The sequence below is a fragment of the Schistocerca nitens genome, chromosome 1 (genome assembly GCF_023898315.1).
Source record: "Schistocerca nitens isolate TAMUIC-IGC-003100 chromosome 1, iqSchNite1.1, whole genome shotgun sequence".
Classification (NCBI taxonomy): domain Eukaryota; kingdom Metazoa; phylum Arthropoda; class Insecta; order Orthoptera; family Acrididae; genus Schistocerca; species Schistocerca nitens.
Window position 1 is genome coordinate 147,089,465 of NC_064614.1, and position 25,357 is coordinate 147,114,821.

The 25,357-nt window shown below is 39.7% G+C and overlaps 1 protein-coding gene across 1 annotated transcript in view; it reads left to right on the plus strand.

Moving 5' to 3' along the window:
- LOC126243507 (WD repeat and FYVE domain-containing protein 3) overlaps positions 1-25,357 on the plus strand; it is a 324,242-nt gene that overhangs the window by 112,778 nt on the left and 186,107 nt on the right. The window contains exons 17-19 of the mRNA XM_049948168.1: positions 11,970-12,151; positions 15,794-16,128; positions 20,039-20,254. Coding sequence (XP_049804125.1) covers positions 11,970-12,151; positions 15,794-16,128; positions 20,039-20,254 — 733 coding nt within the window. The remainder of the gene's footprint in view (positions 1-11,969; positions 12,152-15,793; positions 16,129-20,038; positions 20,255-25,357) is intronic.

The window sequence follows — 25,357 nt, forward strand, 5'->3', positions numbered from 1 at the left end:
CTTTTGGCTTTTTCCAACAATAAGACACTCTCCGTGGCCGCACATTCACCAGCCGTGCTGCTATTGCCTCAGCGATTTTCCAGTGGTCAAAACAGACTCCTAAAGAAGCCTTCGCCACTGCCATGGAATCATGGCGTCAGCGTTGTGAAAAATGTGTACGTCTGCAGGGCGATTACGTCAAGAAGTAACGCCAGTTTCATCGTTTTCGGGTGAGTAGTTAATTAGAAAAAAAATCGGAGGCCTTAGAACTTGAATGCATCTCGTATCTGAAAAGGATGTATGAGGTGTGATCAAAAAGTAATTTTTGTTTTTCATAAAGAATCTTTATTTATTCATCAGTAACAACATTGTCTCCTTCAAAATAGTCCCCCTCAGATATGATACATTTATACCAGTGCTTTCCACAATCTTGGTAGCATTTCTGAAACTCACTTTTCCATTATGGTGTTCAGCTCTGTCAGTGATTCTGTTCTTATCTCGTCAGTGGTGCCAAAACGACATCCTTTCATGGTTCTCTTCAGCCTTGGGAATAGAAAGAAGTCACAGGGGACCGTGTCTGGCAAATACGGTGGCCGAGGCAACACAAGGTTTTTTTCCCCCCCAAAAAAATTATGAACAAGCATTGAGATGCAAGCAGGAGCATTGTCGTGATGCAATTTCCACAGGTGGTTTTACCATAATTCCGGTTGTTTTCTTCAGATTGCTTCATGCAAACAGCACATAACTTCCAGGTGATATTCCTTATTGACGATGTGAACATAAGGCAGGATCTTAAGATGCACTATCCCATTGTAGTAAAAGAAAACAGTGAGAGGAACCTTCATATGTGATCGAACTTCATGAATTTTTTCGTTGTTTACTCTTCAGGCAGTTTCCATTCGGACGATTGGCCCTTGGTTTTGACATCCCATATACCCATGTTTTGTCACCTTTTTCCTTTAGAAGTTGTCAACTTCATTCAGCAATTCCTGAGCGATGTCTACTTGTCATTTTTGGTCGAAATTTAACAATTTTTTAATGAACTTTTCTGCTACATATTGTGTGCCCAAAACATTCAGAAACATTGATTGGCATGACACAACAGATATGCTGACATTGTAAGCAACCTCTCTGAAGTGGTGATTCGGAGATTTTCCAGAACAATTTTCTTTGCTTCTTCCACAAAGTCACCAGTAATTGATGTGCTAGGGCATCCAGGGCAATCATTGTCTTCAACGTCTTGTCAAAGCCCTTTGATATGTTTATACCGCTCATAAACTCTTGTCTTACTCACAGTAGATTTGCCAAAAGCCACAGTCACCATATCGAATGGGGTGTTGCACTTTATTCCATTTTCCAAGCAAAATTTAATGCAAATTCCTCGATCCATCTTTTTCTAAAGTAAAAATTCACCAAGCACCTGAAAACACATGTAATCTTTCTGACTGGCAGCCATAAACAAAATATTTGAAATTGCTGAAATATGCAACCATAAAAAATTATTGGTTGTATAAATCTCGCAAAATGAATAAATTTCAATTAGTTTTTCAATCACACCTCATGTTGTTGTTGTTGTTGTTGTTGTTGTTGTTGTTGTGGTCTTCAGTCCTGAGACTGGTTTGATGCAGTTCTCCATGCTACTCTATCCTGTGCAAGCTTCATCATCTCCCAGTAACTATTGCAACCTACATCCTTCTGAATCTGCTTAGTGTATTCATCTCTTGGCCTCCCTCTACGATTTTTACCCTCCACGCTGCCCTCCAATACTAAATTGGTGATCCCTCGATGTCTCAGAACATGTCCTACCAACCGATCCCTTCTTCTAGTCACCGAGCGAGGTGGCGCAGTGGTTATCACACTGGACTCGCATTCGGGAGGACGACGGTTCAATCCCGTCTCCGGCCATCCTGATTTAGGTTTTCCGTGATTTCCCTAAATCGTTTCAGGCAAATGCCGGGATGGTTCCTTTGAAAGGGCACGGCCGATTTCCTTCCCAATCCTTCCCTAACCCGAGCTTGCGCTCCGTCTCTAATGACCTCGTTGTCGACGGGACGTTAAACACTAACCACCACCACCACCTTCTTCTAGTCAAGTTGTGCCACAAGCTCCTCTTCTCCCCAATTCTATTCAATACCTCCTCATTAGTTATGTGATGTACCCATCTAATCTTCAGCATTCTTCTGTAGCACCACATTTCAAAAGCTTCTATTCTCTTCTTGTCCAAACTATTTATTGTCCATGTTTCACTTCCATACATGGCTACACTCCATACAAATGCTTTCAGAAACGACTTCCTGACACATAATCTATACTCGATGTTAACAAATTTCTCTTCTTCAGAAACGCTTTCCTTGCCATTGTCAGTGTACATTTTATGTCCTCTCTACTTCGACCATCATCAGTTATTTTGCTCCCCAAATAGCAAAATTCCTTTACTACTTTAAGTGTCTCATTTCCTAATCTAATTCCCTCTGCATCACCAGAGTTAACTCGACTACATTCCATTATCCTCGTTTTGCTTTTGTTGATGTTCATCTTGTATCCTCCTTTCAAGACACTATCCATTCCGTTCAACTGCTCTTCCAAGTCCTTTGCTGTCTCTGACAGAATTACAATGTCATCGGCAAACCTCAAGTTTTTATTTCTTCTCCATGGATTTTAATACCTACTCCGAATTTTTGTTTTGTTTCCTTCACTGCTTGCTCAATATACAGATTGAATAACATCGGGGAGAGTCTACAACCCTGTCTCACTCCCTTCCCAACCACTGCTTCCCTTTCGTGTCCCTCGAATCTTATAACTGCCATCTGCTTTATGTACAAATTGTAAATAGCCTTTCGCTCCCTATATTTTACCCCTGCCACCTTCAGAATTTGAAAGAGAGTATTCCAGTCAACATTGTCAAAAGCTTTCTCTAAGTCTACAAATGCTAGAAACGTAGGTTTGCCTTTCCTTAATCTAGCTTATAAGATAAGTCGTAAGGTCAGTATTGCCTCACGTGTTCCAGTATTTCTACGGAATCCAAACTGATCTCCCCCGAGGTCAGCTTCTACTAGTTTTTCCATTCGTCTGTAAAGAATTCGCATTAGTATTTTGCAGCCGTGACTTATTAAACTGATAGTTCGGTAATTTTCACATCTGTCAACACCTGCTTTCTTTGGGATTGGAACTATTATATTCTTCTTGAAGTCTGAGGGTATTTCGCCTGTCTCATACATCTTGCTCACCAGATGGTAGAGTTTTGTCAGGACTGGCTCTCCCAAGGCTGTCAGTAGTTCTAATGGAATGTTGTCTACTCCCGGGGCCTTGTTTCGACTCAGATCTTTCAGTGCTCTGTCAAATTCTTCACACAGTATCATATCTCCCATTTCATCTTCATCTACATACTCTTCCATTTCCATAATATTGTCCTCAAGTACATCGCCCTTGTATAGACCCTCTATATACTCCTTCCACCTTTCTGCTTTCCCTTCTTTGCTTAGAACTGGGTTTCCATCTGAGCTCTTGATATTCATACAAGTGGTTCTCCTTTCTCCAAAGGTCTCTTTAATTTTCCTGTAGGTAGTATCTGTCTTACCCCTGGCGAGACAAGCCTCTACATCCTTACATTTGTCCTCTAGCTCTAGCTTAGCCATTTTGCACTTCCTGTCGATCTCATTTTTGAGAAGTTTGTATTCCTTTTTGCCTGCTTCATTTACTGCATTTTTATATTTTCTCCTTTCATCAATTAAGTTCAATATTTCTCCTGGTACCCAAGGATTTCTAGCAGCCCTCGTCTTTTTACCTATTTTATTCTCTGCTGCCTTCACTACTTCATCCCTCAAAGCTACCCATTCTTCTTGTTCTTCTTCTTCTTCTTCTTCTTCCCCCCATTCCTGTCAATTGTTCCCTTATGCTCTCCCTGAAACTCTGTACAACCTCTGGTTCTTTCAGTTTATCCAGGTCCCATCTCCTTAAATTCCCACCTTTTTGCAGTTCCTTAGTTTTAATCTACAGTTCATAACTAATAGATTGTGGTCAGAGTCCACATCTGCCCCTGGAAATGTGTTACAATTTAAAACCTGGTTCCTAAATCTCTGTCTTACCATTCTATAATCTATCTGATACCTTTTAGTACCTCCAGGGTTCTTCCATGTATACAACCTTCTTTTATGATTCTCGAACCATGTGTTAGCTATGATTAAGTTGTGCTCTGTGCAAAATTCTACCAGGCGGCTTCCTCTTTCATTTCTTCCCCCCAACCCATATTCACCTACTACGTTTCCTTCTCTACCTTTTCCTACTACCGAATTCCAGTCACCCATGACTTAAATTTTCGTCTCCCTTCACTATCTGAATAATTTCTTTTATTTCATCATACATTTCTTCAATTTCTTCGTCATCTGCAGAGCTAGTTGGCATATAAACTTGTACTACTGTGGTTGGCGTGGGCTTCGTGCTTTCTTGGCCACAATAATGCGTTCACTATGCTGTTTGTAGTAGCTTACCCGTACTTCTATTTTTTTATTCATTATTAAACCTACTCCTCCATTACCACTATTTGATTTTGTATTTATAACCCTGTATTCGCCTGACCAAAAGTCTTGTTCCTCCTGCCACCGAACTTCACTAATTCCCACTATATCTAACTTTAACGTATCCATTTCCCTTTTTAAATTTTCTAACCCACCTGCCCGATTAAGGGATCTGACATTCCACGCTACGATCCTGAGAACGCCAGTTTTCTTTCTCCTGATAACGATGTCCTCCTGAGTAGTCCCCGCCCAGAGATCCGAATGGGGGACTATTTTACCTCCGGAATATTTTACCCAAGAGGACGCCATCATCATTTAACTATACAGTAAAGCTGCATGCCCTCGGGAAAAATTACGGCCGTAGTTTCCCCTTGCTTTGAGCCGTTCGCAGTACCAGCACAGCAAGGCCGTTTTGGTTAGTGTTACAAGGCCAGATCAGTCAATCATCCAGACTGTTGCCCCTGCAACTACTGAAAAGGCTGCTGCCCCTCTTCAGGAACCACACGTTTGTCTGGCCTCTCAACAGATACCCCTCCGTTGTGATTGCACCTACGGTAAGGCTATCTGTATCGCTGAGGCACACAAGCCTCCCCACCAACGGCAAGGTCCATGGTTCATGGGGGGAAAACTGAACTTGGTGTATTGCTGTAAAGAGTCTGTATCTGAACGAATGTGTTTGCCTTGAATACCAAGGCTGTAAGGGAGACAACATTTGACATGGAAGGGAAGGCAACTGTCAAAAATCTCAGTACTGTTATTTGTTGGTAGATTTAATGTGGATGGAAGTGTGTAGCTAGCTTTTGGCGAGGATGAGATCAACATCAAGGAAAGTGGCATGGGATTCAGAGTAGGACCATGTGAAATTTAAATGGGAGAAGGTATTCAGAGATTCCAGGAATTTTAGCGGGTCAGCCTCACCATGAGTCCATATGACAAAGATGTCATCAATGTATCTAAACCAAACCAGGGACTGAAGACTTATGGATTCCAGGAAAGCCCCTTCCAAGTGACCCATTAAAAGCTTAGCATAGGAAGGAGCCATCCTGGTTCCCATGGCTGTACCTCCTGATCTGTTTGTATGTTTGCCCCTCAGATGTGAAGTAGTTGTTGGTATGTACAAAGTTGATTAAGGTGAGTAGGGAGGATGTCATAGGTTTGGAATCAGCTGGATGCTGACTGAGGAAATGTTCAGCAGCAGACAGGCCATGTATGTGGGGGATGTTGTTATAGAGGGAGGTGGCATCAATGGTGACAAACAAGGTATGTGGTGGGAGTGTGGCAGGCACGGATTTCAGATGATCTAGGAAATGTTTGGTATCTTTGATGTAGGAGGAGAGTCTGCTATGGATTGCAAGTGTTGAACAACTAAGGCAGACATACGTTCTGTAGGTGCTTTGAAGCCAGCAGCTATAGGATAGCCAGGATGATTGGGTTTGTGGATCTTAGGAAGAAGGTAAAAGGTGGGGTTGCGTGGTTTTGGAAGGGGTGAGAAGTTCTATGGATGGAGGTGTTAGTGCTTGTGAGGGGCCTGAGATTTTAAGGAGGGACTGTAGGTGAGTTTGAATCACAGGTATGGAATTTTGATGACCGACACTGCATGTAGAGGTGTTAGACTGTTCGCGTAGACCTTCACTAATATACTCCTTTCGTTCAAGTATTATAGCAGTACATCAGTTGTCTGACGGGAGGATAGTGATGGAGTCATCAGCTTTTAGGGAACATAGAGCCTGGAGCTCTGCAGAGGACAGGTTTGGTTAGGGTCATATTGTAGGGATCTGAAGAAGGGTAGTGAAGCAATGCTGGATGTAAGGAATTCTTGGAAGGCTTGTAAGGGATGATTTTGAGGTAGTGGTGGTGGATCAAGTTGGGATCGTGATCTGAACTGTTCAAGACAGGGTTCAATGTCAGGTTTGCTGTTGAAAGATTTTGGGATTGGGTTGTAAAGTGATATTTCAAATGGATATTACGTGTGAATGAAAGGTGGTCCTTCACAAAAGCAGCATGATCAAATGCAGGTTTAGGACTGAAAGTGAGGCCTGTAGATAATACAGATAATTCAGGAGACGAGAGGTTAAGGACACTGTACTGTTGTGACTCATTCTTGGGACTATGAGTTATTCTTGGTCTGGGAGGCAGTGGTGAAGGCTGTGGGGTGCTAAGGAGGTTGGCCAAGTTCGGTTTGTTGGAGAGGTGTGGTAGTTGATGGTGTGGCTGTTTAGGGAGCTGCAGAGGAACAGGAAGGGAAACATCATTATTCAGGTAGTTTAGGAGAAGGTGGGATGGCTTTTTGAGGTGAAGTCTGGCATGTTGTTGCAGTTTGAAGTTGGCTTGGCAGATGATACCATTCAAGGAAACATGAGGAGCAGATAACTGCAGGATTTTGCAGATGAGGAAATAGGGACTTTCAGTGTTAGGTCTTTTGGAGTAACTCCAAGGGACAAGCAAGTTTCAGAGAAAAGAATGTGGGGCCTTAGTTTTGATACTACGCAGGCATGTTTTCGAAAAGAATGGATGTAGTATGAGATGGCAAGAGAGGACAGTTTGGAGAGTTAGAAATAGTGGGAGTGGCAAAAAAATAAATAAATAAAAAAAAGCAAGGAAAAAGTCGGAAAAATTAGAAAACGTGCAATTCTTTTTGAAAACATGACTTTGCACTATCAAAACTCCTCCGTCTCAGCATTTGAGTGAGCTCCTTGCCGCCGTTGGATAAGCAGCAGCCAGCAGCAAGCCACACTCTTAGCTCAATTTTTTATTTCATAGTTTAATTCTTAATTTCTTTGTGTGTTTTTAGGTACTTGCATAGTTTAATTCACAAATTTCGGGCTTATTATAGTATTTGAGAGTTGCAGCATCGCATTTTAGTACCTGTATAGTGTAAATTCACGTAATTGTCAGTCATCTGTTTGTTTTGAATAGCCTGTGAGATAAAAGAGAGGAAAAAAATAGTTAGGGATGGATAGGGACTGCGCCTGTTGTGTACGAATTCAGGGGTAATTGGCCACCATCAGTAAACAGCTGGAAGCTGTGTTGGCTGTGGTCGACAGGCTCCAGGCTGTTGCCCTGGGCCGCGTTGACATTGGGACACCCGAGGCGAGCACTTTGGTGCCTCTGGAACCTGTAGTAGCACCTGGGATCTCTGATGCCACTGTGCCCTTGGATTCGAACGTTCCTGCCAGTCGACACTTGCCTGACGGTGATTAGCAAACCGTGGTGGGGTCGCGAATCCCTGGGCAGAAGGCGAAAGTTGGTGCTGGCTGCAAGGCTGTACTCTTACACCTCCGTAACAGGTTTTAGGAACTGCCCACTGATGGATCCCCTTAGGGATATGGCAGCTAAGGACGGGAAGAAAGCCATTGTGCACTTTGTGTGCATACTGGGCGGAGTCATCAAAGATGTGGAAAGAGTCCTTCCAGATGCCATGAAGGGTACAGGGTGCAGGCAACTGCAGGTGGTGGCTCATGTTGGAACTAATGACATGTGTTGCTATGGATCGGAAAAGATTCTCTCTGGTTTCCGATGGCTATCTGAGTTGGTGAAGACTGCCAGTCTTGCTAGCGAGATGAAGGTAGAGCTCACCATCTTGCAGCATCATCGACAGGACTGATTGTGGACCTTTGGTACAGAGCCGAGTGGAGGGTCTGAATCAGAGGCTCAGACAGTTCTGCGACCATGTAGCCTGCAGATTCCTCGACTTGCGCCATTTGGTGGTGGGTTTTTCAGGTTCAGCTAATTAGGTCAGGTGTCCACTACACACAGGAGGCGGCTACATGGGTAGCAGGGGCTGTGTGGCGTGGACTGGGCGGTTTTTTAGGTTAGACAGTCTCGGGAAAGATCAAAAAGGGCTCCAGTCTCAAAGGGTACAGGACAAAGAAACGACGGGAATCGATCAAGCAACAGTTGGTATTGTAGACGTACATTGTCCTAGCTGTGTTGGAAAAGTACCAGAGCTTAAAGTGCTGATAGAAAGCACTGAAGCTGAAATCATTGTAGGAACAGAAAGCTGGCTAAAGCCGGGGATAAATTCTGTCTAAATTTTTACAAAGGCACAAACCGTGTTCATAAGGTATAGATTAAGTAAAGTAGGTGGTGGTGTGTTTGTGTCTGTTGGTAGTAGTTTATCTTGTAGTGAAGTTGAAATAGATAGTACCTACGAATTACTATGGGTAGAGGTTATACTCAACAGCCATACCAAAATAATAATTGGCTTCTTCTACCGACCCCCCTGACTCAAATGATATAATAACTGAGGTTCAAAGAAAACTTGAATCTCATTACAAATAAGTACCCCACTCATGCAGTTATAATTATTGGAGACTTCAATTTACCCTCGATTTATTGGTGAAAATACATGTTCAAAGCCGGTGGTAGACAGAAAACATCTTGCGAAATTGTACTAAATGCTTTCTCTGAGAATTACTTTGAACAACTGGTCCACGAGCCCACATGAATTGTAAATGGTTGCGAAAACACACTTGACCCCATGGCCACAAATAATCCTGATCTAATAGAGACCTTCACGACGGTGATTGTAGTGAAGCTCAAAACCATATCTACCAAAACCACTATAAATAAATGCAAAATATATCTATTTAAAACAGTAGATAAAAATTCGCTTGATGCCTTCCTTCCAAGCTAATTATGTAAGTGTAGACCAGATATGGCTAAAATTCAAAGATACAGTGTCGACAGCAATAGATAGATTCATACCGCATAAGTTAATAAGAGACAGGACTGATCCAACATGGTACACAAAACATGTCAGAACACTGTTGCAGAAGCAACGAAAAAAGCATGCCAAATTCAGAAGAACGCAAAATTCCCAAGACTGGCAAAGTGTCATGGAAGCTTGAAATTTAGTGCGGACGTCAATGTGAGATGCTTTTAATAGTTTCCACAATGAAACATTGTTTCAAAATATGGTAGAAAACCCAGAGAGATCCTGATCGTATGTAAAGTACACCAGTGGCAAAAAACAGTCAATATCGCCACTGCACGATAGCAATGGAAATGTTACCGATGATGGTGCCACTATAGCGGAGTTACTAAATACAGTTTTCCGTAAATCCTTCATGAAAGAAGACGAAGTAAATATTCCAGAATTCGAAACCAGAACAGCTGTTAGCGTGAGTGGCATAAAAGAAGATATCTTAGGTGTTGTGAAACAATTGAAATCAGCCAGATGGTATAGCAGTCGAGACCCTTTCAGAGTATGCATACACAATAGCACCTTTCTTAGCAATCATATACAACCGCTCACTTGATGAAAGGTCTGTTCCTAAAGACTGGAAAGTAGCACAGGTCACGCCAATATTCAAGAGGGGAAATAGGAGTGACTCATTGAATTACAAACCCATATCACTGACCACAATTTGCAGTAGGATTTTTGAGCATATACTGTACTCGAACATTATGAATCACCTTGAAGAAAATGAGTTATTGATACATAACCAACACGGAATCAGAAAATATCGTTCTTGTGCAACATAGCTAGCTCTTTATTCCCATGAAGTAATGAGTGCTGTCGACAAGGGATCTCAGATCGATTCCATATTCCTAAATTTCCAGAAGGCTTTTGACACCATTCCACACAAGCGACTATAAATCAAATTGCGTGCATATGGAGTATCGTCTCAGCTGTGTGACTGGATTCATTATTTCCTCTGAGAGGTCACAGTTCGTAGTGATAGACGGTAAATCATCGAGTAGAACAGAAGTGATATCTGGCGTTCCGCAAGGTAGTGTCATAGGCCCTCTGCTGCTCCTGATTTACATAAATGATCCAGGTGATAGATAATCTGAGCAGCCCCCTTAGATTGTTTGCAGATTACACTGTAATTTGCTGTGTAATAAAATCATCAGATGACCAATTCCAATTACAAAATGATCTAGAGAGAATTCCTGTATGGTGCGATAAGTGGCAATTGGCACTAAACAAAGAAAAGTGTGAGGTCATCCACATGGCTACTAAAAGAAATCCGATAAATTCTGGGTATACGATTAATCGCACAAATCTAATGGCTGTCAATGCTACTAAATACCTAGGAATTACAATTATGAGCAACTTAAATTGGAAAGACCACATAGATAACATTGTGGGGAAGGCGAAACAAATAGTGCGCTTTGTTGGCAGAACACTTAGAAGATGTGACAAACCCACTAAAGAGACAGCCTACATTACATTTGTCTGTCCCCTTCTGGAATATTGCTGCACGGTATGGGATCCTTATCACGTAGGATTGACGGATGACATAAAAAAAGTGCAAAGAAGGGCAGCTCGTTTCGTGTTATCATGCAATAGGGGTGAGAGTGTCACTGATATGATACGCGAGTTGGGGTGGCAGTCACTGAAACAAACGTGGTTTTCTTTGTGGCGAGATCTATTTATGAAATTTCAGTCACCAACTTTCTCTTCTGAATGCGAAAATATTTTGTAGACCCCCACCTACGTAGGGAGAAATGATCGTCATAATAAAATAAGAGAAATCAGAGCTCGAACGGAAAGATTTAGGTGTTTCTTTTTCCCATGCACCATTTGAGAGTGGAATGGTAGAGAAGTAGTATGAAAATGATTCAATGAACCCTCTGCCAGGCTCTTAAGTGTGAATTGCAGAGTAACCATGTAGATGTAGATGTTTGTTCACTGTAACTATTCTTTGCTTCACTCTGTTTTAGTTTTCTACATCTTTCATTGTCTTTCCCATCTATTTTTCACTGCGCCCCCCCCCCCCCCCACCCCCTACCCTCCCACCTCTATTACATACAATGCACTTAGCTTTTCACTTTTTTTTAACTCATGCATGATGTTTGAGCAGTAATCTCCTTTTCCTTCACCCTTCTTTGTTCCCCTTTGACCCTTCTGCCTGAAGAAGAAGCCACTAGCTCCCAAAGCTTGCCAGTTACAACTGTCTTTTATGTGTGTGTGTGTGTGTGTGTGTGTGTGTGTGTGTGTGTGTGTGTGTGTTTTCTGCTGCCTCATATGTAGAGAGATTGACAGCTTTTCTCAAAAAGTGTTACAAGTTAAAAATAATGTCTTTATACTTGTCTGGAGTAATGTAGCAATTTCAAGCCATCAGTTGTTGAGTGAATTCAGTAATTTCAGCCACCCAAAAAGTGACTATCAAAAATGACCTTGCAGTGCCCATTCCATTTTGTGTGTGAAACTAAAGGATTGTGTTCATGTAATCAGAGAAACAAAGATTAAGATTTAACATCATGTTGACAGAGTTGCAGGATCAGATCTTGTCTCAGTTTTCAGATGAGCCCTTTAAGTACATAAATGTGGTCATGTAGGATTGTGGAACCCACAAAAATATGGCAAGTGTAGTATTGAGGCTTATCTGCATTTTACAGTATCCAGTAGATCATTAATTTCTAATTCATATGCAATAAATAGCTTTTAATCACTTTGGCATAATTCATTATTAGTTAGATTTGTGTGTTTGATCATTTGGTGAAAGAATGTGTTATTTGTGTTAGGTACTGAAGAGTCTCGTTCGATCAGAGCGAAATCAGCAGATAATGTGTGAAGCTGGGCTACCTGGACAGTTGTTAGCATGCGGCCGAGCAGCACTTGAAGAAGACACGCATCCTCTTCACCCTCCACTTCAGTACATGTTGGAGCGATTAGCAGCCCAAACTCTAGAACCACGAGATCTCAGGTTAGAATCTGTTGTCTGTGTGTCATATTTCGTGAAATCAGTATTCTTTAATTGTACGCAGTGTCACATTAGTATTTTTTTTTTTTTTTTGCCAGAAATCAGTATAAAGTAGTTACCAATGATATCATTTCTCACTCTCTGGATTAAAGTGGAATCACTTAATAAAAGAATGGTGGCCTGATGCTGTAAAAAACATTATAATATGTTGCTAGACTGACTGTGAAGGTTTGTGATGAACAGAGTTTCTTAGATGTGAAGATACACTTCCTATGTCATATTGTATTTCATTGGAAGAGAAAACTTTTCTGGCCAAACGATGTAAATAACAAAGATCAGCTTAGCAGCATGAATAAATCAAGATGAAGTTAAAACAACCGCAATATACTTAAAAAATAAACAGTAGATTAGATGATGTACATCATGTTTAAGAAATGTGGAAAACAAATACATTGTGAGACAACAGAAGTATGGGGCAAAAACTTTATCAAGAATACAGACAGTAAGAACTGGAACTAAAAGTGCAAATGGTCTGAATTGCTGATGACACACACAAGATTCAGAGTCACATAATGCAAACTGGAAGTGGTACATATCTGGTAGAACTTGACTCTAAGGAACAGTGATAGACTACATAATACTAAAGAAGTAAGTGCCTGACAGTCATGAGGTTAAGCCGACACACTTTGTAATGACTGAACCAAAGACATAGAATAGTAGTACATGTTAATATCAGAAATTGAATTTAATGTTATGGAAATGTGAATAAAATGTAGTCTAGACCTTTGTCGGTGGTGGCTGTTAACCTGAGAATTGAGACAAATCCAAAGTAAAATGGGATGGTAACTGTCAGTAGTGACAAGGAACCGTGGACTTGTGATCTTCCGTGGTGAGCAGAACAATGAAACAGTAAAGAGCAACAGACACTAAGTAGTAGATCAACAAAAATAATCAATTTTTGAAAATATAAGTAATTGGATAGATAAAAAATCTAGTCACCAAGCAGTGGCTGGAGAACACACATATAAAACATATGAGAGTTTGCTATCTTTTGGAGCTAGTGGGTTTTTCTTCCAGCAGAAGGGCTGAAGAGGAAGGAAAATGGGTGAGTGAGAAGGTTAGAGACATTTAGGAAAAGGAGTAGAGCTCAGGAATGTCACACAGAACTCCGGGTCAGGGGAGACTTACTAGATGGGATGAGGACAGAAGGAAAGACTGGTTGCTAGGGATGTGCTGGACAAGATTGGAAAACCTGGGAGCATAAAGGTTGAAGAGGGTAATATGCAAGGCAAAGATTACTGCTAAAACATCATAAAGGAGTTAATAAGAACATAAAGCTAAGTGCTTTGGATGTGATAGAGGCAGGAGGGGGGGACAGTGAAAAAATAGGCAAGTCAGAAAATGAAGTAAGTAGAAAATAAAAAGGGGATGAAGAGAGGAATAGTTACTGTGAAGAAATGCTGAGACTGAAGAAATTAACGTAAATTAAGGCCAGGTGGGTGGTGAGAACCAATGACATCATGTAGTGCCTGTTTCCACCTACAGAAACTGATGTTTGGGGGAATAATCCAGATAGCACGTGTGGTGAAACAGGCACTGAGGTCACGAATGTCATGTTTTAGAGCATGCTTTGCAACAGGATATCGTGTGTTGCCAGTATACATTCTCTACCTGTCTCCATTCACCCTAACTGTTAACTTGGTGGTAGTCCTGCCAACATAAGAGGCCAAACAGTGTTTGCATAATTAATAAAATGTTCCAGGCTGTTATACTGTGATCGAATCAATTTCACGTTAAAATTCTCATGGCTCGCTACTGAACCATGATGTGAATTGCACATTCAAAGAAGCTACGATCCCCCTTGAAAATGTCCTCTGCAGATGGGGATGAAACATTGAGTTTTAATGTGAAATCCATTTGACCAGAGCATAATAACCCAGAACATTTGATTAATTATGACATTTCTGGCTGTGAAAGTTTACATTTTTACAGCATTTGCATAAGAGCCAGTATAAAATGTACCCCATCAAACAAGAAGTTGTATACCAGGTGTTATGCAAACACTGTTTGACCTCTTACGTCGGCATGACTACCACCAAGTTACCAGAATGAATGGGCATAGGCAGAGGCCATACACTGTCGACACACAATCTCCTGTTGCAGAGCACACTCTAAAACATGACAGTTGTGACCTCGGTGCCTGTTTCACCACATGTGCCATCTGCAGTCTTGTCCCCAGACACCAGTTTCTCAGAACTCTGCAGGTGGAAACTGGTACTACATGGTTTCGTTGGTTCTTGCCTCCCACCTGCCCTTAATTTACATTAATTCATTCAGTCTCAGCATTTCTTTACAGTAACTATTCCTTACCTCACTCCCTTTTTGCTTTCTACATATTTAATTTTCTGACATGTCTATTTTTTGCTGTCCCCCTGCCATCTTTATCAAATCCAATACACTTAGCTTTTTGCTCTTATTAACTCCTGGATGATGTTTTAGCAGTAGTCCTTGTCTTGCATGTTGCCCTATTCTCTCCTTTAAGCTAAGAGATTTTCCAGTCTCATCTGATGCAGTCCCCAACAATCAGTCTTTCCTTCTCATCACAACTGTTAAGTCTCCTCTGACACAGAGTTCTGGGTGACTTTTCCAAATTCTACCCCTTTTCCTAAATGTCACCAGTCCTTTTCCATCACCCCTTTTCCTTCCCCTTCAAACCTTCTGCCAGAAGGAGGAGCTGCTGGCTCAGAATGCTAGCAAACTGCAATATAGTTTATATGTTTGTTCTGTTGCTGCTTTGCATGAAGATTTTTTATCTATCCAGTTGCTTACACTAAGCAGTGGGCTATTTTAAAATGTGTCACCATTACCTGAGCTGGTACAGCTGCTCAGTCTTCTTCTGAACAGTATGTAAATAACAAACGGATACTGTCATAAATTGGAAAAATCTTGCATTTCTTATTTTTGGTTGATTGGAGGTAGATTAGGAAACCAAACTAAGACATGTTCATGAAACAAGCTTCTGGAGAGTGGGATTGCTATCCTGAAATATGAGTCACCAGAGTGTGTCATAATGGTGTATGAAATATAGTAGGACAAAGATGTCCAGATTGTTGACAATGCTTAGAGACAACATTTGGTATTGTCATTTTATTAAATAAATAACAGTGCTAGATAATAGACACAACTGCTACTTTTATATATTTTTTATATCTGGCTGCTGCATATTTCAACAATTAGTAACAAACAGTTGGTAATTTATCACTTTGGCTCTAGTTTGAAATTGAAACAGTTACTGTTTGCAAGAAGATAACAGTAATTGTACCATTAATCTTTTTCAGATAATACAACATATTGACCGCATGACTTAAATTAGAAAGTCTGATGTCCTTGAATCTTTTAGTCTTTCCAAGCAATCATTATTTGTTCTTTGGATTTTGTGAACTCCATCATTATAGCTAAGGCAGTGTTAACAATTTTAGAATAATTCTGTAAAAAAAGAAAAAAAGCATTCATTTAAGGCATACATTTAAAACCTCATTTGCAAATATATAACTTTTATTTAAATAGCTTTTCATTTGAAATATATCTTTAATGTTCTTGTGTAGATGATTCCCACTAGTAAGGGACTACTGATTACTTTTGCAGAGAATTTCTTCGACTTGGCGATCCACTGTGCTGCATTTCCATGGATGATGTTGACCGTATTTATCCACTGCGACCGCCTCATTGTAAGCCTGGTGGTCCTGTTCCGTTAACACGTGTGAAAACTCTTGTATCTATGACAACGCCACGTGATTTTCGTACTGTGCATGGGAGCTCCATACTGCCTCCATTTGTTGAATTCGATATGTCAGCTGAGGGTTTTGGATGTTTATATCTGCCAAGTGTAGCACCTCAGAGCCCATCAGGACCACCTGTCGTCACTGTGGGTGGTTTAGGAGTCCCAGCTGATACAAGTGTTGTTGGCGGCATTGGATCAGGTGAATCCTGTTTATAGATTTTGTTGCACAATTAAGTGAATTTTGTGATATTTTTTTACCTATCTGTGTAATTTGACTTTAAATGAATCTTTTGTATGAACTATGCTTTCAGTCACAGAGGGATCCGAAACTGAGATGTTGATAAAAGTAACATTACGTTGTACTACTTGTGTAATATTCTGTTTATACTTTCTATAGCAGGATTTCAAGTTAACATGTTACTGTGTCTGTCTTCCAGATGAGTATTATCTTACTATGTAAATAATTTCTTGTCATGTTTCCTAAGAAGTAATGCTTGAACATTTTATATTGTTCATAACTACAGACAAAAATTGTGCAATTAAAGTCAGAGAATGTTTGGTCACTATCACTTCTGAAAGTGTTGTGATTTGCAAACATTAGAAGAGTGAGAACTGTATATGAATGGAAACAGATATTTATTGCAGAGGGAGAGGCAGAGCATGAAAGGAGGAGGCTGATTTGAAAGAGGTGGCAATTTTTATAGAAGGAAATGGAGTGACTTCAAAACAATTCATCTCATCACCAATAAATGCTATGAGGAAATAGCCATTTGCTGGAATGTCAATATTAGAATGATTAAATGTCATGGAATGTGAGTAGGACAGATGTGTTTTGAATTTGAGTTTTTCTATAGTAGGTAAACAGTTTTGAAGGTAGGTGTGTGGGTATTTCTGCAGTGCATTGAAACTTGCTGATAGATTAAAACTGTGTGCTGGACCAAGAGTTAACAGTGTCTTTTGCAGACAAGTGCTCAGCCGGTTGGACTATCCAAATGTGACTCACACCCCACCTTTGCAGCTTTGTTTCCACCGGTACCGCATTTGAGTCATGCTTGGATAGCTAAGTCAGCAGAGCACTTGACTGTGAAAGACAAAGAGCTCTAGCTTCAAGTCCCGGTCCAGCACACAGTTTTAATCTACCAGGAAGTTTTAAATCAGCATACAATGCACTGCAGAGTGAAAATTCATTCTGGTGCATATTGTTTGTAAGGTCTTGCAGAATGTCAGCCCTAAAATTGACAGCCTCTTCCTGATGTACTGTGTTTTTTTATTGCTGCAAAGCTCTACATTTTTAAACTTTGAAATGTGTTTTGTCTGTTATGGTAGCACATATCCTTGACAGTAAGCTACATTCATGTTATTACTGACTCTTCTTTTCTTGGATCTTCTGAAATCGTATTCATCTGCAGCAGACCTGTCTATTGTTGACAGCAGCTCAATTCTGATAAATAATAGCTTTTCACCTCTCTCTTGTAAGCACAGGTTGTCCATAATTAAAGTTTCAGTTTCTACATGCTACAGAAAGAGAATTACTGCTCAGAATGATGTCAAATCTGATCAGCATATTATTGACACAGGTGGAAACATCATCCACAAAAAAATGTAAAGACAATTTTACAAGTAGATGGTGGTGCAAGAGTCTTAACGTAACTGGTGCTGCAAGTGTCTTAACGTAAATGGAGTCAGCCACAAATGGTAGATGAATTGCAATCAGTTTTTAGTCATTCTGGAACCAAAAACCACATAAAAAGCAAAATGACTTCGGTTTCTAATTGTCATGAGACTAGCGCAAGACATGTTCAATATGCTGTCTACCATTTTCTGCCGCAAGTTGAAATCAAGAAACAGCACATTCCACAACAGGTTGGAATGTCTTACGGGTCACATTCAGAATGTGTTGTGAAATGCGTGCCTTCAATTCAGCTACATTTATAAGTGGAGCCCGGACACAATACTTTTCGGCAAACCCCACAGCAAAAAGTCACAAGGACTGAGGTCTGGTGATGAGGTCACCCTGGCTGTAGGAAAATGATGGCTGATAATTCTAAATTTCCGAAATGCCTCTGCAGCAGCCACTTCACTGGCTGTGCAATGCGCGGAGGAGTGCCATCTTGCATAAAAATGATCCTACCCACATGTACACGCTGCTGAAGGGTTGGAATGGTGTTGGTGTAGAAAAGACTCTCAGCATTTACCTGTGATGAGGTAACAGGATTGGAAGGCCTTGTCTCCTCGAAAAAATATGGCCCTGTGACACAAAGTGCCATCAACCCCCACCACACAGTCACCTTTGCAGAATAAAGTTGTACCAGTTGATGAGCAAACGAATTTTCTGTTGCTCATACTCTGCAATTTCCTTGGAGATGGAAATGGGCATTGTCTGCCCACAGAACGTTTCATTGCCATTCATTGTCTACTTCCGTGCAAGTAAGAAATTCCAGGGCAAAAGTATATCTTGGTGGCAGGCCAGCAGGAAGCAACTTCTTAATATGGGTGATTTTGTATGGATAGAAGTGCAGGATGTTTCATAGGATTTTATGCACCACTCTCAATGGCATGTCAAACCTTCGAGCAATTCCCTGTGCACTGCGTAGTTGCACACCACCGCTTGATCCCTCCTGCAATGCTGTGGCCACATCTTCGACAAACGTTGGATCAGTGGCTTTCCATCCTCTGCCACATTGCACTTCGAAAGAACCTTTCTTTTTTAATCTTGTAATCATTTGCTCCAGAGTCTTAGCAGGCATCAGACCAATGCCTATTTTTGTACCCTTGAATGTCTGGAACTTCTGTAGGGCTGCTGGCGCACAGTCACCATTCTTGTAAAAGAGCTTTATCAGCAGTGCGTGATCCTTCATGGAGACAGTCATGTTGGGAAAAACAGATGCAAACCAAGGAACAGCAATGTTCCAACACATCTGCTGATGTGCATATTCCGATGTTTACAGTGCCATCTATTGGTCCGATTTTGGTTAAATTGTTGTTGTTGTTTTTTTTTCCCCATGGTGTTTCCCCTTGCTTCAATAATATGCTGTTCAAATTTGATGTCATTGGTGAGCAGTGGTTTTGTGTTAACAGAATTTTGAAACTGAAACTTGAATTATGGACATCTTGTATGTTAGACATGGACTTATTTTTCAGTTGACACGCCATGTGTGGCACAATATGTTAAATGGACCATAATAGTTCTAACAGTCTATGGCACCCAATTTTTCTAGGCACGTTTGAATTCACTCCTTATTTGGACTTATTGGCCAAATAAACTACTACAGAAAATATTTAAAAAAGACAGTACTTACTAGTTTCACGTGGTAGTTTCTGACCTTCCATAAATCCAGGTCGCAGCAATCACTCATTCAACACTTTGTCACGAAAAATGTTATTCTGTATGTACTTGTAGTATTATATGTGGATTAGTTGTCTCGTCTGTCTTTTCCATCTCACAAACTTATGCATTCAAACTCCAACTCTCAATTGCCTTCTCCTTACGGCCAAGAGGAGTGTATAAACCAATTGTTACACCAAATACTTATGATATGTGTGGAATATCGTATCTGTAAGCACATTAGATAATCAATGCGTCTGATGATAAAATGTGTGGCTATAAAAATATTGTCTATTTGACACTACAATTTAGCTTATTTTATGTGCTCTCTTGAAACCATTTGCTTTTTTCTTGAAAATAAATTACTTTTGAAGTTTGTGTCATGCACAAAAGTGAGTTGCAAGTAATGACACCTTCTGATTTTGTAAGTGTAGTCATAGCGTAGAATTATCTCCTAAACTTACTGACTTCTGGGCCATTGCTTGGTTGAGTAACAAATGATCAATGACAAATGTTTTGAAAGTTTACAGGAAAATGCAGAAGCTGCAAATGTTTGAGGACTGACAGCACAATTTTCTAGGTCATAGAGCCAGCAGTTTTCTCTCATTGTTACAATATTTAGTACATGCTTTGCAAATTTAATTGATAAATGTTGCTAATTAACATTTTTAATTTCCTTGAATGTGGTAACTGCATTGTTAACCACTGAAGTTTCATACCTATACTCATGCACAAGAGCTATTTCTTGTATCACATTTTAATTTTATTTGTATCTGGATTTTAGGTGACAGAATGTTCCCACCACAGACCGGTTTGAGCTACTCGTCATGGATTTGTGTAGACAAGTTTTCGGATCCGCGCACAGATCCACACTGTGTTCGGTTGCTCACACTTGTTCGCAATGGCCGTGATCATCATCTAATTTGTTTAGCTGTAGTGCTGTCTGCAAGGGACAAGGCTGTGATTGTTTCCACTCAAGAAACTGTGATGCCCCATAGTAGTAAGTAATTTAGTTTTAATATTTGTTTATAGTTGCATATAAAATTCACATATTGGTCTAGGGCTTCATGTAATGTGGTTGATTTAAGGAAAAAGTTTTTTAATATAAAAAGAAATTATGAGATCAAACAAGAAGCTAGGAATGATAAGAAATTTTATTTTTTAAGAATAGTTATGCACCATCCATCATTAATCTGCTGGCAAATGGCTGCCTTTCGTTGTTTTACATTTCCTTCTTTCTTCAAGTTTGTATGATCATAAAATTATATGATTAATGCTCACGTTTTTCTTTTTGTAAACTTTCAAGAAATTTTATGTAATGTTTTTCTATTATTATTATTATTACTTTTACATTAAGGCTACTACATGAGAGCTGTATAATTTGAAATCCCTATGCTTGAAATTTTTACACATTATCGTTGTAATCAGTTTTCCTCAAATCTGTAAGTGGAGATAAATACAAAACAGTGCTTCAGTGTTTATATCAGTGATTGGGACTGTTGCTGACAGCTTTTATTACAGTTGCTAATAAAATTGTATTCAGCTTCTGACCAATATCAATTTTAAAGAGATTACTAAAATGAATTTACTTAAAAGGCAGTCAAAAAGACCTGTTACATTGTAGATTATACCCTGTGAAGAATTTCTTAGCTAACACAGAGAATGGGCTTGGTAAAAAAATTAGCAGAACTGTGTAATAATAATAATAGTAAATCATCTCTGTCTTTTACACAAAACTTTTGCATTATAACATTTTCTTTCTTTCTATTTATCCATCTTTTTTTTTTCTGTAAATTGAAACCCTGACTCCAGGCTTTGCAATAGATAGCACTAACATTGAGACAAGCATATGGGAAGTTGCATACACAATATCAAAGCTAAACATTGCCACGATGGGCCTGATGTTAGTTCATAGTGTATGTAGTGTTACATTATGAAATAGTGTGTGCAGTGCTACATTATGAAATAGTGTTTGTAATGTGCAGTGAGCTTGCACTGTTTTAAACAGACTGGCCTCATATTCAGGAGGACTGAGGCATCAGTTACCATCCAGCCATCCTGATTTAGGTTTTCTGTGGTTTCACTAAATTATTTTCCACTGTAAAGCCTGGTCAACTATCCATCCCATCCTTCTCAAATTAGACATGTATTTATGTAAATGCCTGTATATGTGACTTATGTTTTGTTGTTTTTTTTTTTTTTTTTTTTTTTTAACTGCAATACCATGACAAGTCCAATATCCTTGTAAAAGTTATCCACAGGTGAATTAAACAGCTACTGAAAACATTGTTAAATGGGGATACTGATAATATTTGTGATACAGCTATTGAAACATCAACTCATTTGTTGTATTGCTATTAATGGACAAGTACAAAGGTCACAAGAACAATAATGAATAGTGGAAACTTGGGAGTTTGTTGGGAGGGAAAGACCGCAAAGAGAAAATGTGATGAACAAAATTAATAGAGTAAGATTTAAACAATGTTCACGCATGGGGGGGTTGAGGAGTTATGTCAAAATTGGCAGCAATATCCCTATACTAAAGCCAAAATGCAGCAGATTTTTAGACCCTATCACTAAGGGGTGGTGGTGGTGGTGGTGGTGGTGGTGGTGGTGGTGGTGGTGGTGGTGGTGGGCACTTGAGTTAGTCCTAAAGTCTTCTATTACTATATATATAAAATTCAATCAAGTTATTAATGTCCATGGAAGTAAGTGGCTCTTGTTGGAACATTTTGAGCCATTTCCTTTATATCTAAATATGAATGTAAAAAGAATCAAGGCACCCTAACTTCATTCCTTCACAACCTCAACACTTTCTCTCCCATCCATTTCACGTGGTCCTCCTCAACCCAGCGTGCCACCTTCCTAGATGTTGACCTCCTCCTCTCTGATGGCTCCATCCGCACCTCTGTCCACATTAAACCTACCAACCACACCTGCATTTTACAGCTGTCATTCCTTTCACTCCAAAAAATCCCTCCCATACAGCCTGGCTTCCTGGGGACAGCGTACCCGCATTGACAAAAACTCCCTTGCTTAGTATGCTGAGGGTCTCACCAAGGCCTTCACAGGCAGGCACTATCCCCCAGATCTAGTGTGCAAACACATCTCCTGTACCATTTCCCCTCACACCCCCAATCTTCCCACCACCCCCAAAAACCAGCCACAAAGAAGTGTCCCATTCACCCGTTCATCACCCAGTACCACCGCGGACTGGAACAACAGAACCACATCCTCTGTCACCAGTTTGATTACCTATCATCATACCCTGAAATGAGGTACATTCTACCTGAGATACTTCCCACCCCTCTTAAAGTGGTGTTCCATCACCCACCCAACCTCTACAACATCCTAGTCCATTCCTATCCAATTTCCAATTCCAACCCCTTGCCACAAGGATCATATCCCTGCAGAAGACCCAAGTGCGAAACCTGCCAACATGTTTTAGGAGTTCCAGAAGTGCTTTTTCCAGTTTATCATCAGTATGGACACCTAAAAATTTTGAAGTTTCCGCCTTATTTATTATTTCGTCTCCATGTGGTGAGGAAATCACTGGTGTAGTGCCCATAGAAGTGCAGAACTGAATATGTTGTGTCTTTTTAAAACTGACTGTGAGATGATTCACAAAAAACTAGTCGGTGATACTTTTAAGAAAATTGTTTACTGCTTCTTCTGTTTCAGTTTGTATACTAGGACTGATTACAATACTATTGTCATCTGCAAAAATAACTAATTGTACTTGTATATTAGGCAAAAGATCGTGTACGTATATGAGGAGTAATAGTGGACCTAAGAATGACTGAGCCTTGGGGGAAACCTATATGTGATTTTTCCCATATAATGTCCCCAGACTACATTGGTTGAATTACTAAGTACAACTTCCTGCTTTCTTCTGGTTAGAGGTGACATTATCCATTGGTTGGCTATACCATCAATACCATAAAACTTCAATTTATTTAGGAGAAACTGTGATTCACAGAGTCAAATAGCTTAGATAGGTTGCAGAAAATACCAGCTGGTGCTATTTTGTTATGTAATGCTTGTAAACTTTGACGAGTCAATGTGTAAATGGCATTTTCAATAGACAACTCTTCTGAACCCAAACTGTGATTTACTGAGGATATTATTGTTGCTAAGGTGAGATACCAATCTAGAATAAATCTTCTCAAAAATTTTGGAAAATGATGTTAGCAGTGAAACAGGTCAGTAGTTACTGACATCTCTCGTACTACCTCCCTAAAGAGGGTTTTAACGACAGAATATTTCAGCATCTCTGGAAAAATGCCCCGAGTTAGTGACACATTACACGTTTTGGACAAGACCAGGCTTATTGTATGGGAACAAAACTTTAGTTGTCTATTGGAAACACTATTGAAACCAGATGAGCTTTCATTTTTGAGAGAATGTATAGTTTTCTTAAATTCAGAAGAAGAAGTTGGTGGTACATTCATGTGATTGAATTTTATGAGAGTTACTTTTTCAACATACTACTGTGATTTTTGTCTTGAACTGTTTGCCCTATACTTTCTACTCTATTTAAGGAATGATTATTAAATATATATCTTACCTGTAGCTCATCATTTATAGCCCTTCCATTCATTTCTGTAGTGATGTTAACTTTTTGTGTGGTCTGTTGTCCTGTCTCTAGTTTCACTCCATTCCATACTGCTTTAAGTCTGTTGTCATAATTGCTATTATCTGACACTATATACATATTCCTTTATTTTTTTAATAACCTTCCTTTGCACTTTTGAGTAGTTTCTGTAGTGTGCAACTACTCCAGGATATCTACTTGTTCTTGCCAACAGATACGTTTTCCTTTCACAGGGTACTTTAATCACTCTAGTGATCCATGGATTTTTACATGGCTGTTTAATGTCCTTTCTGATTCATTGTTTTCAAATAATGATATAAATTTACCATAGAATAGATCAAAATTTATGTTAGCATTTGGTTCATTATAAATTTCATCCCAGGTCATTTCTTGTAAGCTGTTCTTAAAATGATTGTCCTGGACTCATTAATTATCCTAACCAATTTCCGTTGAGGAGTATCCTTCTGTAAGGCGCTATGTTATGCATTATAATCAGAGAGCATTTTTTACTGAGTAAACAGTTATTTTCTTACTAAGGTTTGAAGCTATTCTTTTCTATCTTCCGTGTTTGCGATATAAAAACTGGGTGGTTTTGGAAATCGGCCTTATGCGAACACAGTTAGTTTATTTTTTATATTTTCCCAGACATGTTTCGACACCAATGTGTCATCTTCTGTGGGTCATATTATATTACTGTAAAGTACAATATCACATTTGTAATAATTTAACTGCTGTAGGCCTAAGAAATACAATATTTCCAATTTGCTTCCTTTTGTTTGAACACTAATCTTAAATTTACATCGCTAAGTGAACTGTATTATTATAGATCGATTTAAGTGCTCATTTTTATCGATTTTTTGATAGCAAGTCATCTGCAAACTAGCCATGAAGAAAATTATTATGTATTTGTGTGGAGCTGTTTCGAGGGAAGAGGTTATGTACGTTTCTGCGCATACATTTTCCATCCTGTTTCGTGTCCCTGGTTGGTGTCTCATTCACCTGCTGTTTAGTGAATTGCTTTCACTCAGTTTATCACAAATTTCCGCTCACTACTTCACCTCACGTGCACTTACACAAAATGCGGCAAAATGTGATCTGCACAGACACTTCTGATAACACACTGAATGAGATGTGTCATGTTATTGTTGTTGCTCACTTGTTCATCGTTGGGCTTGTGTTTGTTATGGTGCTGATTTTGAATGTGTGTTTGTGTGTGTGTGTGTGTGTGTGTGAGAGAGAGAGAGAGAGAGAGAGAGAGAGAGAGAGAGAGAGAGAGAATGGAAAGAGAGGTGGGTTGAAAACCCAGAAAACGGAAGCTTTTTTTATGTTTTTGTGGGGAGTCATTTTTGTATAGTTCGTTGAGTGTTCCAAACTGTGTTTTGTTGCACAATGTTATATTTTCATTCAGGACTCTCTTTCCCTGTATTATTACTTTTTGTATGTGGTAGTTCTCATCTATTGTGAGTTTTTGATAGAGACTGTTGCTTTCTCTGAGGATCTTCAGATCAG